Below are 13,451 nucleotides of genomic sequence, written 5' to 3'. Positions count from 1 at the left end.
CCCAGTTCTGACTAAAGAAAAGCAGACCTAAAGCATAAAGCTTTCACCGTCATGCTGTACCATGAGTATAGTGGTTTTTTTGGGTGATGTGTTTGTTTTTGCACCGCACATGCCTTTTGGAATTTTGGAATTATTATACCTTTTGGATTTTTGGTCTCATCACCATTACACATTTTCAAACCATTGGTTTGGGGTGATTTAGTTGGGCTGGGATGTTTTTTTGTTTGTTTGTTTTTTTGTTCTTTTTTTACTATATATATAGTTAAAAAAAAAAAAAGTAGGTGCAAGTAGGTGTCACAAAGCTAGCGCATAAAAACACAGCACATTAAATCACCACTAAACCACTAGAACATCATCCCCACAGGGAAGCATGGTGGTGGCAGCATCAAGCTTTGGGGCTGTTTTTCCTCAGCTGGAACTGGGGCATTAATCAGAATCAAAAGCATATAATTTTGTTTATCATTATAGTTATCAATCACTATTTTATGAGTACTTTTTATTGGTGTAACTTTATATTGTTTTGGTTTCTGATCCACATACAGATTTTGTTCTGACTTTTTTTTTTTTTTGGAAATGTGATTTTTTTTTTAAAATGTGAATTTACATTTTTTATGAACATAAAAAAAATGTTCTTTTTCAGTCAGACCAGATGTGCTCACAATATATGGTGACAAAATCACAATACATTATTCATTGTCATTACATTACATGAAGCCACAGGCACATTTTTTTGCAGTAACACAAAACAAAACCTCAACATTTTTTTCAAACTGACAGTGGGTTTTCTGCTGAGGAAGTGTGACTGAGCTGGCACATGCTCTAACTTTTCAGGCTGATTCAGGATATGGTTAATCAGCCGCTGTCTTCCACTTCCTATATTATGCAAGCTTCTTTCCTGAATGGATGCAAGACATGTTAGTATTCAGTACTCATTTTTTTTTTTTTTTGCCTCATATATCCAGTACACAATTTTAAACTTTGCAAATAAATTGCTGGTGTTATCTTTTGGCTGAATGATCTGCAAAAAAAAAAAAAAAAAAAAAAAAAAATACAAATTCTAATCTACAGCCCATTGCTGCCACCTCTTGTCCAGTTATACAGAATGTATACATTAGTAGAGTGTTAATATTTCTATATGGGATCCTGTATTAAATTGCTTTAAATGATTATTTCTTGGTGATTTAATACATGAGCTTAAAATGTTTAATTAATCAATACATTATGTATACATGAATACTACGTATAATCTACTTACATAATCACATTTTGTGCCTCAACTGTCATGTTAAAAGGGTCATTTAACCTCATTAAATGTATGTAGATGCATGTTCATAGATTATTACATGATTTATGAACACACACCATCATGCAGTTTGGAAAAATAGAATGTAAAATAGAATAGCAAAACCCATATAAAAAAAAAAATGTACCAACCCACCAAAGTCTTTGTTCATTACTAACGTTAGGCAAACTAGCTAGTTAAATTATGAATGTTTTATTGTCTAATATTTTTGGTAGCATGTCACTCAGATTATTCCCAAAACTATTGAGCTTATTATTTCATGGCAAACTGATGTTATACAAATCAGTCGTGTAGAGAAGTACTGAAAAATCTGTTTGTCATTGAATCAGCCTTCCAAGAAGAGCTAACCACTTAAAAATCTTGTTTCCAAGTCAAGAGGTACACTATATGGTCAAAAGTTTGTGGACACCTGATATGTGGGTATTCGCCAAGCTGTTTCCAGAACGTTCGAGGCACACAGTTGTCTAGAATGTCTTCATATGATGAGGAATTATGAGTTCCACTCACTGGCACTAAGGGGCCGAAACTTGTTCCAGCCTGACGGTGTTCTCGTTCACAAAGTGAGCTCCATAAAGACATGGTTTTTGGTCTGCGCTGAGCTCTGACCTCAACCCCACTGAACACCTTTGGGGTGAATTGGAAAGCAGACTGCATGCCAGGCCTTCTCACATCATTGCTCAAATTCACTAATGCTCTTGTGGCTGAATGAACAAATCCCCACACCTTCACTCCACGAAGCCTTCACAGAAGACTGGAGGTTATTACAGAAGCAAAGGGAGGACCAATACTATATTAATTCCCATGGATTTTGCAATGAGAAGTTCAACATGATCATGTGGGTGTGATCGTCTGGTGTCCACATACTTTTGGCCACGTAATGTATGCGGTCTTGTACTCTTGTAAACGCCTTAGGTGTAAATCTTCTCACAGTAAAACACCTCTTTTCAGTCAATCCATGATTAACCTCTTCTTATACTGTATATCTGTGCTAAAAGTTGACCACCAGGTTCCTGAAGTTGTCTGAGGCACAAAAGTAGAAAAAATAAAAGTCTTCAAAGTCTGTAAGGAGGGTAAAACAGATTCAGCAAAACAAATAATTTCATCATAGGGTTGATTTGTAAACCCTTATGACAATATTCCATATACATAATTATTTTAATTAGTAATTTTTTTTTATTTGTTTGTTTGCATGTACATTCATGCAGCAAATCTATTGTTCTTCCACATCCTAAAGGTGCTCTACTGGATTTAGGTATGGTGGCTAGGGAGGACACTGAAGTACACTGAACTCATTGTCATGTTCATGAAACAACTTGTTTGTGCAATATCATGCCCACGGATTCATACTCTTGATGCCAAATTCCCTACCATCTGCATGTTGTGGCAGAAATTCAACAAGATTCATCAGACCAGGTGACATTTTAAAATCTTCAACTTTTGATGAACTTGTGCCCAATAGATTCAATAAATTTCTGAAATACTCAAACCAGCCCACCTGGCACCAAAATCCAATCATGTGAGTATTAATTAAAGTGCTCGATCTGTATCTACACGAGCTTACGCATTGAGCTGCTGTTGCTAAAGGTGCAATGTGTACAGGTGTTCCTAACAAAGTGGCCCGTGTGTGTTTGTGTATGTGGCAAAGGCGTTCTTTATCGGTCACTTTATCGGGGAATGTTTTCTTTGCACAAAATTACACACATAATGCCAAGTGAGCATTGTTTGAATGCCGTCTGAGTGTTGTTGCTGAATACATGCAGTACTTTATCACCACAATTTACACATCATATAATGGCTACATTCAGCATGATAATGAACCATGCCAAAAAGCACAAGCTCAAACATCTCAAATATAAATATATTATTATTATATTATTGTAGAAAATACAATAATATATTATATATTGTATATAATAACATTATATCATTCTTCTTCTTCTTCTTCTTCTTCTTCTCTGCTTCTTCTTCTTATTATAGGGTGTTTCTAATAAATTGGCAGGTGAGTCTTTTATGTCTTGTGCTTTTCATCATTTGCTTTGTAATTGTTGTTCTGGATCTTTAATTGAACCTACTGTACTTATCTTAAAATTGGCTGTTTGATTTACCGCTTGCTGTCTTCATTACAGTATTGCCTGAGGGTTTACTTTTTTTGTTGTTGTAAACATATAAACTATCCAGTAGAGGGCAGTGGAAACATTTAAACATTTGTACATTGTGTATATTGGTACATCATCATAATTTAAAGATGTTTTTATGTCTAATGTAAATTCGTGGGGAGCCTGTAGCCTATCCCGGGAGACTTGGGGCACGAGGTGCCTGGATAAGTTGCCAACCCATCGCAGGGCCCAATCACACACACATTCTCACACCCATTCATACACTACAGACAATTTTGGAAACGCCAATCAGCCTATAGTGCATGTTTTTGGACCCGTGGAGGAAACCGGAGTACCCGGCGGAAACCCTTGAAGCACAGGGAAAACATGCAAACTCTACGCACGCAGGGCAGAGGCGAGACCCCCAACCCTGGAGGTACGAGGCAATGCTTATATATATTTAAATGATTGCAGTATGGGTGGATACGATTATCAACAGCTAAATATGCATCTACACTGAGCAACTGCAACTGTGTTATCCCATCAAAAAAAAACGTAGCATTGTGACAAACAAACTCAGAACAATGGTGGTGTTAAATCGTTTACATAGCAGTAATCATGTTTATATTTCAGCAACAGGATTTTATAGTCAATACAAAATTTAACTCGTACCCACACACACATACACAGATGAACTATTCCAGGACTTCTGGGGATGCAACTGGCTAATTCCTTCTCTGCTTAGTAACACTAAGGAGCTACAAAGGTCCGATCTATAAACTGTGCCAACAGCTGCCTGCATTCCAGAGCACGTTCTGCACATTTCACATTAAATGCAAAACATGTGCAACACAAATGCCGGGATACCCAAGTTCAATTTAAGCCAATTTAATTCTTTATATATTCAAGTTTGACTCAACATTTTGGCACTCATAAAATAACACTATTTGGAAAGACCCTTAACCTGAACCTGAACCTTGACTTGCTCTTGGTGATGACGTATCAGTGTAAGTTTTCTTGAATTCACATAAAAGCATTCATGCTATCAAACATATATGTAATTCGATAAATGTAAAACGTTCAGTATGACAGTCCATGCCCAAGTCTGAGAATAACTCTAGCCTGCTTAGACACCACAGTGCCCTCCAAAAATAGCCAGTGACCACAGAACACCCTCACACCCATCCACTCCCCCAGTCACAGACACAGACAACCACCCTGGTGCAGTGCTGAACCACTATCCTTGGCCTCTTCACTCAGTTTGACTGGCGAAAGCATGAAGATTGGGGCTGCTGCTCTGGTTGGGGGTTTGCTTGGGGTTCCGGGGTTTCTGTGTTTCTTGTTGGCATTCGGTACGGATTACTGGCTCCTAGTGCATGAGGACTGCGTGTTCAAGCAACCGAGGACAACGACATACACTGTAGCTCAGATCAACAGCACAGAGGTAATACACAGACTCTACGATTGAAAGAAACCACTGCACAGAGCAGAAATGTTGGGATTGTTCATTTGCAGGAGATTTTCTGAGAGCTTTCGCATCTTTGCTTAGATGTACAGTGGCGCTTGAAAGTTTGCGGATTTTCTATATATTTGCATAGATATGACTCATGTGGACCTATGTGGAGGATTAGAAGTTCATTTGAAGGTGAAATTAGATTCAGGTTCTCAATGTTTTCAATCAATGGGATGACAATCAGCTGTGTGTGTGTGAGTGCCTTGTTCCCGACACACGTTTATGGAAGTATTTCACGACACGAACGAAGGAGATTTCCGAGGACCTCCGATAAAGAGTTGTTGATGTTCGTCAGGCTGGAAAAGATTACAAAACCGTCTCTAAAGAGTTTGGACTCCACCAATTTACAGGCAGACAGATTGTGTACAAATATACACCAGCACTGCACTGCATCAGGAATAGCTAATCTCAGAAGAATCAGATTAAATCAAATTATGAGAGGAAAAAAAAGAGGCCACACCTGAGGACAGAGTAAAATCCAATGCTATTTGGTCCTTAAGTGACAGTAAAGTCACTTAAGTGAAAGTACAGACTCAGCGGTACAGTGTGGCTCACCGCAGAGCAGAAAGTGTGCATATGGTGCAACAACAATGCCGTTGAGACGGACCTGCTCTTCTTGTGTTAAAAATACAACCATTTTTGGGAAATCTACTTTTTTAAAAACACTGTTAGGAGAATAGTGCTCTATACAGTAGTGCAGTATACAATACACATTCTCTCTCTCTCTCTCTCTCTCTCTCTCTCTCTCTCTCTCTTTCTCTCTCGCTGCACATGTGCTGCGGAAGAGTGAATGTGGCGTACGGAGCGTGTGACAGCTCACTTTGGCGTCTTGCCAACTTTCCTGCGAAATCGTTTTTTTTTTTTCTTTCCTTTTCTTTATTTTAAATAGAAAGTGAGTTATCATTGGCCAGTAAAAGTTGAGAGCGGGTGAGAGTGGCGTCTGAGGCCAGCAGGGAGATGCTGTCTCTCCGGTATGGCGTCAAGTGTGTGCTTATGCTATGCTATGCTATGCTATGCTATGCCAATTCCATACTATGGAAACATGTTGTGTCAGTTCGAATTTGGTGTATGAAATTGGGGCCACTTGACAGCAAATTCCCGGGCTGCTTTTTGCTGCCAGTCCGTGCCTGTTTCTATACCATGTAAAAGGTGTCCTATATCTCTTATGAAGAGTCTTACTACATGAATGATTATCAATAGGATGATATCAGCTAGCTGGATCGCTGTCTATTAACATCCCCAAAATGCACACTGGTAGAACACTTTCTGTCTATAAACGGATTCGCCGCCATACAGGCCATACAGAACACAAATTTGCACCCAAGGTCGGGTTGGCCGAGAGCCATACTTACAGCACTCTGACGAATATGTCCAAATATGCAGCCGTTTATTAAAAACTAGTGGTTGACTTCAAACAGCTTTAGAAAGGTTGTGACATTAGGTGATGTTTCAAACGATTCCAGCCAGGAATAACAGGCCTCCACTTGGGTCATTTATGTGTCAATATGAGGAGAACCGCACAAAACAAAATGAATGATTACATTTTCCATCCTCTCATGCGCTTCACTTAGTTGTCTTAAATTGCACATTAAAAAGTTGTTTCCAACGAAGCACTCTATTTTCTTCCAGGCCTCAGAGGTGGAAGATCCGAACCGTTCCTTTCTCACTCTCCATCATGAGGGATTTTTCTGGCGCTGTCTATTCCAGCATGACTCCACCCAACATTTATTACTGGCTGTTCTATTCAGTGAGTGAAACCCACATATCATGATATATAACAGTTTGCTCACATACGTGTCAATACTATAAACAACTTATAAAGAATAAAAAAAAAAAAATCACAAAATATTACATCTGCAAATTCCTAGACCCACAGGGACAGACTCCAAAAACCAACACGCGTCCGAGTTACACACAATTAAACCATGTATCCATGTATAAACCATTTGTAAAACACTTTGTGTCGAAATTAAAAAAAAGTATTATCAGAATTTAGGAAAGTAATGAATCTCCAAAGCCATTTAGAAATAAACCTTTACAATAATCAATATTCAAATTGTTCACATATACAAAAAAAAAAGAAAAAAAAGAAAAGAAAAAACAACAATATTATGAATTTTTATATATGAACAAAAATGCACTAAATTAAATGATGTTTTCCTTGACCAAGCAGTGAGGAAAAACGTATTTGCGAAGCAACTCAATGCCTGGCAATTTTTTTTTTTACACCATCTTCACCACAGGCTTGTTCCACTATCTGCAATAGACACAAATCCTCAACAGGATTACGTGAAGGAGAATCTGATGCGAGGAAGATCACAGGACGACTGGTGAACTATTTACTGACTGTCATGTGCCAGAGTCGGAGATGGATACAAACGCTGTTTAAAGTTTATTATAGGAAACTGGCAAACTGATCCAAAACGTGAAGCAAAAGACGTAATCATGGACTGGCAAATAGTCAGGCGTAGAGCAAACAACACCACAAAGGTGAACCCACACTTCCAAAAAAACAAAAAAACAAACAAACAGGTGGCAAGGCGAGATCCAAACCAGAATATCTAAACACAGAATCAAAGGTTTGGGAAATTCAGGTAATTGTACACTTCGCCCAGAATACAAATAAATACAAACCTAATCAAAGGGCAAACTGAAAACAGGTGAAAGTGATCATGACACATTAAGGAGACAACCAGTGACAAGACATGCGAAGAGACAAGACATAGATAACACAGAAATAGACACCATAGCGCTGTGATACACGATGAAACCCGCCGCATACAGCGCTCGGTATGAGAGGGAAATATGTGAAACCGACACTCTTTATATTGTGCAGTGAAAAGTTACATTGTCCATACAACAAAATAAGTAGTGTTGTCTAGGGAAACAAGTTTAAACAAGTGGTCTAAAGTTCAACAAGCAATTCGAAATGTGTGGAGTTATAAGGATTTCATGCCTATTTAAAAGCTCGGCCAGGGACCTCTACCGTGCCTCTGTGCATTTTCCTTCTCCGCCACTGCCTTGTAAACAGATTAAATCCTGCCCCATATATAAAGAAGTATTTAGCTGGTTTAGCCCTTGATCTGAGTAACAGAATTCTCAGAATAAACATATTCGTGAAGAAGAGGGATGAATAGCACGTCTCTTTCATATGTTCTTTCATATGTTTCTCTCAAATGCATCTGGTATATTTGCGTCGTGGACATCCTGTGTCTTCTCAGCGAACAGTCAGTAGTGGATATGGAAATTGTGTATATTTTGAACGATTCCATTGTCCTCCAGGGTATATTATTGAGTATCTCTAAGTCAGGCCCCTTCATTATTTGCCAAAATTCAGCCTCTTGCTCTGGACTGAAAAACATTCCTTTTTGGCCTCCAGCTGCTGGTCTACTTTGAACTACAGCAAACTACTACTACAAACAAACAGTGAAAGGTCATGCGGAAATATGCATTAACATATCATCGTCGAATATGCATCGAATCTATATCATCTTGAGAGATGGAATTTTCTGCAAGTTTACCCACATGACGGTTCTCTGTCCTGTCCTGATTCTTTGCTAAAGTGAAATGGCTCAAATTGGGATGCGCTCACTGTCCATGCTCGTTCCATGACTGAACACATTTTCAATAAGCATGGCTCGTATTTTATTTGAAATGTCTTATCTTTCTCTCCTTATATTTCTTCTCCTACCTCTTGCCCTAGGTTGAATCATTTCTGTAATGATTCATTCCTGTAAGCTTTTTTACAATGGAGAACTTTTATTTTTTTATATCAAGTTGGAGAAAGCATAATGTGCACCAAGTAAAATGAAAGCATTTTGTGTTTTTTGTGAATGTTATAATGCAATTGTTTCTGCGCTTATAATCACAGCTAACCAGCCAAGATCGAAAGAATGTATACAAGGATACCTGTTCCCCCTGCCTGTTGCAGTTGGACCTGTTCCTCATAATATTTATGATGCGACTGCAGGTAATATGTCTTACATGACGATATTTCCAAACCTAAACATTGTGTTAGTACTGCACCTACACAAAGTAGAAAGTTTCCGATATAAAGCTTCTTTAAATTGGGTTTGATTTCCCCCTGAGATTTGTTAGAAAAACACATAATGCTCTCCCAGGGTGGTGTGAAACATGGAGCTACTTCCTTGTGCGTGTGTGAAGGCATTCAGTGACCTTCCAACAAGGTTATGTAGTGATGTATGATGCAATATAATATTACTGGCATATAGCTGGCATAGGTTTGAAAGAAATCCTGGTGGTGATCCAAGGTTCATATGTACAATGCAAAGCAAAGGCAAAGAAGGCTGTAAAACAATTGTCTTTATTGTTTAACCCTTTGATCTTTTCTTCAAAATATTCACAAAAATACTCTGCTCTTATGGATATCAAACAATTGAAAATAAAACACAGGTTTATATATATTAAATATAGGTGTGCAACAATTATTGGCACCCCTATGAATTCATACGAGAAAACTCTATTTGTTAGTATAAGTATATTCCCATTGATATTTTAAATATTTTTAGTACACCTGGGTGACTCGGAACAGGAAATTGTTCAACCATGACTCCCTGTTTCACAGGGGTATAAATATGAGGTAACACATAGACCAAATTCGCTTAGTCATTCATCACAATGGGTAAAACGAAGGAATATAGCTGTGATGTGCGGCAAAAGGTTGTTGAGCTTCACAAGATGGGAAGTGTCTATAAGAAAATAGCACAAGCATTGAAAATGCCCATTTCCACCATCAGGGCAATGATTAAGAAATTCCAGTCAACTGGAAATGTTATGAATAGACCTGGAATTGGACGCGTGTCTATATCGTCTCAACGCACTGTGAAAAGGACGGTTCGAGTGGATAAAAAATCTCCAAGGATCACAGCTGGAGGACTGCAGAAGTTAGTCGTGTCTTGGGGTCAGAAAGTTTCCAAAACTACAATCCGAAGTCACCTACATCACCACAAGCTGTTTGGAAGGGTTTCAGGAAAAAAGCCTCTACTCTCATCCAAAAACAAACTCGAGCGTCTTCAGTTTGCCAGACACTACTGGAACTTCAAATGGGATCGGGTTCTGTGGTCAGATGAAACCAAAATAGAGCTTTTTGGTAATAAACACCAGAGGTGGTTTTGGTACACAGAGAGGTAGCCATATGGAAAAGTTCCTCATGCCCACGGTTAAATATGGTGGTGGCTCTTTAATGTCTTGGGGCTGTTTTTCTGCCAGAGGATCTGGAGATTTTGTACTGTTCAGTGGAGATTGTGCTGAACATCTAGCTGTGGTATCAAGTCTACGTGTCCAAAGTTCACAGAGAAAGTCTTATTTCAGCATGAAACATGCCAAAGATCCAGTTATAGCCTCAGTTATATCAACTTGTCTACTGATCATAGAGAAAGCTTTATGAGCATTTCAGGAAAACAGGAGGATTAGGCATGCAATTATATAATAAGTGATGGAATATATATTCTGATCTATTGTCCAGGTTTTCCTGAAGAGACAGCTTTTATCAGGCGTGACCTGGGCGCCAAAACATTTTTTTGCGGGCTTGCCGGTGAAGTACCCACAGCTGTGATAGCCATGTTTAAAATTAAAATGAATCTAGTCCTTTCTGGCATATCCATGACATTTAGACAGTAGATATCTGCACCACCGATTGGCCTTAAACATCATTTCTGCTTCCTGAAACACAGTACTGTTTACAGTACACTGTAAAATGAGAACATTTGGGGAGAATGTTTACACAAAATGACAAAATCTGGGTTTCTGGACATGACAACCATTGATTTGGAGTTCCTTTAATGCATATCCCACATCTTAATGAACATTTAGCACTGTAACACAAGGCAACACTTGTGATCATGTCAAGATCTTTTGTGTATAATTTAGTTGAAAATGGCATGTGTGTGTGTGTGTTTGTGCGTGCTTAGTATTCCGTGGATTCTGGACCGTGCTCATAATCCTGGCCGTTGTAGCTAGCGTGACCGGGGGCTTCCTGCTAGTTTGTGCAGTTCCCTTCATCAGCCAGAAACTCTACCGTGTGGGTGGTGCGTTTCTCATCACAGCAGGTACAAAGTGCTTAGTAATTTGCAAAAGTTTGCCTGTGCAAACCTGTGGTGTTTTTTTTTTTTTTTTTTTTTTTTAGCAACTTCATGTCCTCGAGCATGTGCGTGAGTACGTAGCTAAGAGCTAACAGGAAGAGAAGGTCATATTACAAGAGTGCTCAGAATGCTAATGCACACACATCACTGAAACTAGACCCTTCCAGCTGCCAGGTTGATGTCTATACTTGTACACATCGCATTATGTATGGTATGGGTATTTAAAACAGAAAACTGCACACGGGTTTTTTTTTTTTGTTTGTTTGTTTGTTTTTTTTAAGATTGCACAATACTCCAAGCACACCAGATAATACTTCACAAATTTTTGCAAAATCTCAGGATATGTTTCTTTATGTCATTTAGGTGTTAAAAATCAGGCCGGGCCGCTGTTGATAAATAAACCAAAATACACATGTAAAATGGATAATAATCATACTAATCATTTCATGTTATTAGTGATATGATGGCTTTATTATTGGGTCATGATATTAGTGAAAAGCCCCATGAAGCCCCATGACATTACATTTATAAACACTGGCTAAACATAAATAGAATTTTATTCTGTAAGCACAAATATTGTTTGGGTTTTATAAGGAACTTCTATCCTTTCAGGAACTAATTCAAAGGTTTAAAAGTTAAACATTTTGTTTTTCTGAACTGTGACACTTCCCCTGTGTTTGGTCAGGAATGAGAGGCAGGCTTGGAACAACTCAAAAGGCTCTTTATTTCCTTCACTATCATTTTCGCATTTCAGCACTTTTATTTTCCTTTCACACACACACACACACACACACACACACACAGCTCTGTGCTGCTCAGCTCTGTCTCCCATGGATCTCATCTCTCCCCTCTTTATCCTTGCCGCCAATCACTGAAACACAGAACACTTGTTAGCCAAATTCTGCACAGGTATGCGATCCATACTAGTCACTTTCTACGGCTCCACCCTCCGTTCACAAACCGCCGCTCGGCCACGCCCCCACTTCCACATGAACACTTTCTCTAAGATACAAAATATTATATACAGATGTTTTAGATCTCACTTATTTCTTTTAAAAAAAAAACAAACAATTTAACAATATAGTCATATTAAAATACATTACAACATATTCCAAACCCTCATAAAGACTGCTAGCTGATGATTGGTTACACTGAAGGTATGTATCTAGGTGATATTAGTCATATATATTCATCATGTTAAAGCTAATATGTATGCATAATAATAAGGCGATACTTGACATCGGTCGGTCTTAGAGTGACAAGTATCTCTCAGCTTTTCTTGTAAATCTCTAAGTTGAATAAGACTGCAAATATATCTGTAGGTTTCATCCATTTGTTAGTGTGCTTATCATGTTTAGGTTTAACACCCTCTACCTCCTCCCTACACCATTTTGTTCAATTTGTCATAGCATGATCTCTCCATATATATATATATATATATATATAAAAATATAATAATCCGTCACACCAAAATAAAAAAAAATAACCTCCATACTCCCTACAGCCAGTCTAACCAAGAACTCTACTTAGCACTTTAAAGCTTTAATTGGGCCAATGTGGTCTGTACGACATTTTCACTATAATTTAGTCCCTTGCATTAAGTGGTCACGCTTTGAAAGGTGTATATATACCTGACGTGCATAAAACGCCACATAGACGCATCATTTCTGACACACTGTGTTTCTTCATTATCTGCAGGATGTCTGTTCCTGGTGCTGGTGGGTCTGTTCATACTGTGGAAGGAGCTGGTCAATGTGAGACAATATATTCTACAGGAGAGAGGAAGGGCTTGCCCTGATGCCCATCTGGAAGCACAGTATGGCTGGTCCTTCATTGTTGCAGTGGCTGGTATCCCTTTGATACTTCTCTCTGGTCTTCTTTTCTATTGCATAGGAAGATATCTCCAAAAGGACATTTAGACATAAATAGTGTTTTGAGTTGTGTTTAATATACGTAATAAAAATGCTTGGATGTGGAATAAGCAGCACAGTGAATCTTGATGTTGGAAATTATACAGGCAGAACTTCATACATCTTCGTTATAAGATATCTATAAGGTCTCCTTTAGGTTTTCGTCTAAGATCGTATTTGCTAATATAATCCTCTGACAGCAAAAGACCTGTAAAAGTGTTGAGAATTATAATGATTTTTCATGGCTGTTGAATGCACATCTTTGAATGTACACTTCAGATAACATTTGTTTGGATTATTATGGAGAAATTTGTCTTTTTTAAATGATAATTATTATTATTATTATTATTGTCTAATCATTAACAGTGAAGATGTAAAAAAATATATATGTATATATATATATATAAATAAATAGAAATAAAGAAGCTCGCATTGAAGGGCCCTGTATTTTTACAATGCCGTAAGAAGTTTGACTTAGTATGTCTATGAATTGTATAAAAATGCTTAACTTGTTTAATTTAATTAATC

At 38.0% G+C, this 13,451-nt stretch overlaps 1 protein-coding gene across 1 annotated transcript; it reads left to right on the top strand.

Moving 5' to 3' along the window:
- The first annotated feature begins 4,271 nt into the window (after window positions 1–4,271).
- LOC128611145 (transmembrane protein 182-like) lies at window positions 4,272–13,074 on the top strand. Its single transcript, XM_053630447.1, has 5 exons — window positions 4,272–4,843; window positions 6,542–6,659; window positions 8,784–8,882; window positions 10,843–10,980; window positions 12,712–13,074. Exons 1-5 carry the CDS (start codon window positions 4,676–4,678, stop codon window positions 12,930–12,932), a joined length of 744 nt encoding a protein of 247 aa, XP_053486422.1. The 5' UTR covers window positions 4,272–4,675; the 3' UTR covers window positions 12,933–13,074.
- The last annotated feature ends 377 nt before the right edge of the window (window positions 13,075–13,451 follow it).

The sequence above is a fragment of the Ictalurus furcatus genome, chromosome 8 (assembly GCF_023375685.1).
Source record: "Ictalurus furcatus strain D&B chromosome 8, Billie_1.0, whole genome shotgun sequence".
Classification (NCBI taxonomy): domain Eukaryota; kingdom Metazoa; phylum Chordata; class Actinopteri; order Siluriformes; family Ictaluridae; genus Ictalurus; species Ictalurus furcatus.
The sequence above is the reverse complement of the archived record's forward strand: the minus strand, read 5'-3'. Positions and strand labels throughout refer to the sequence as shown.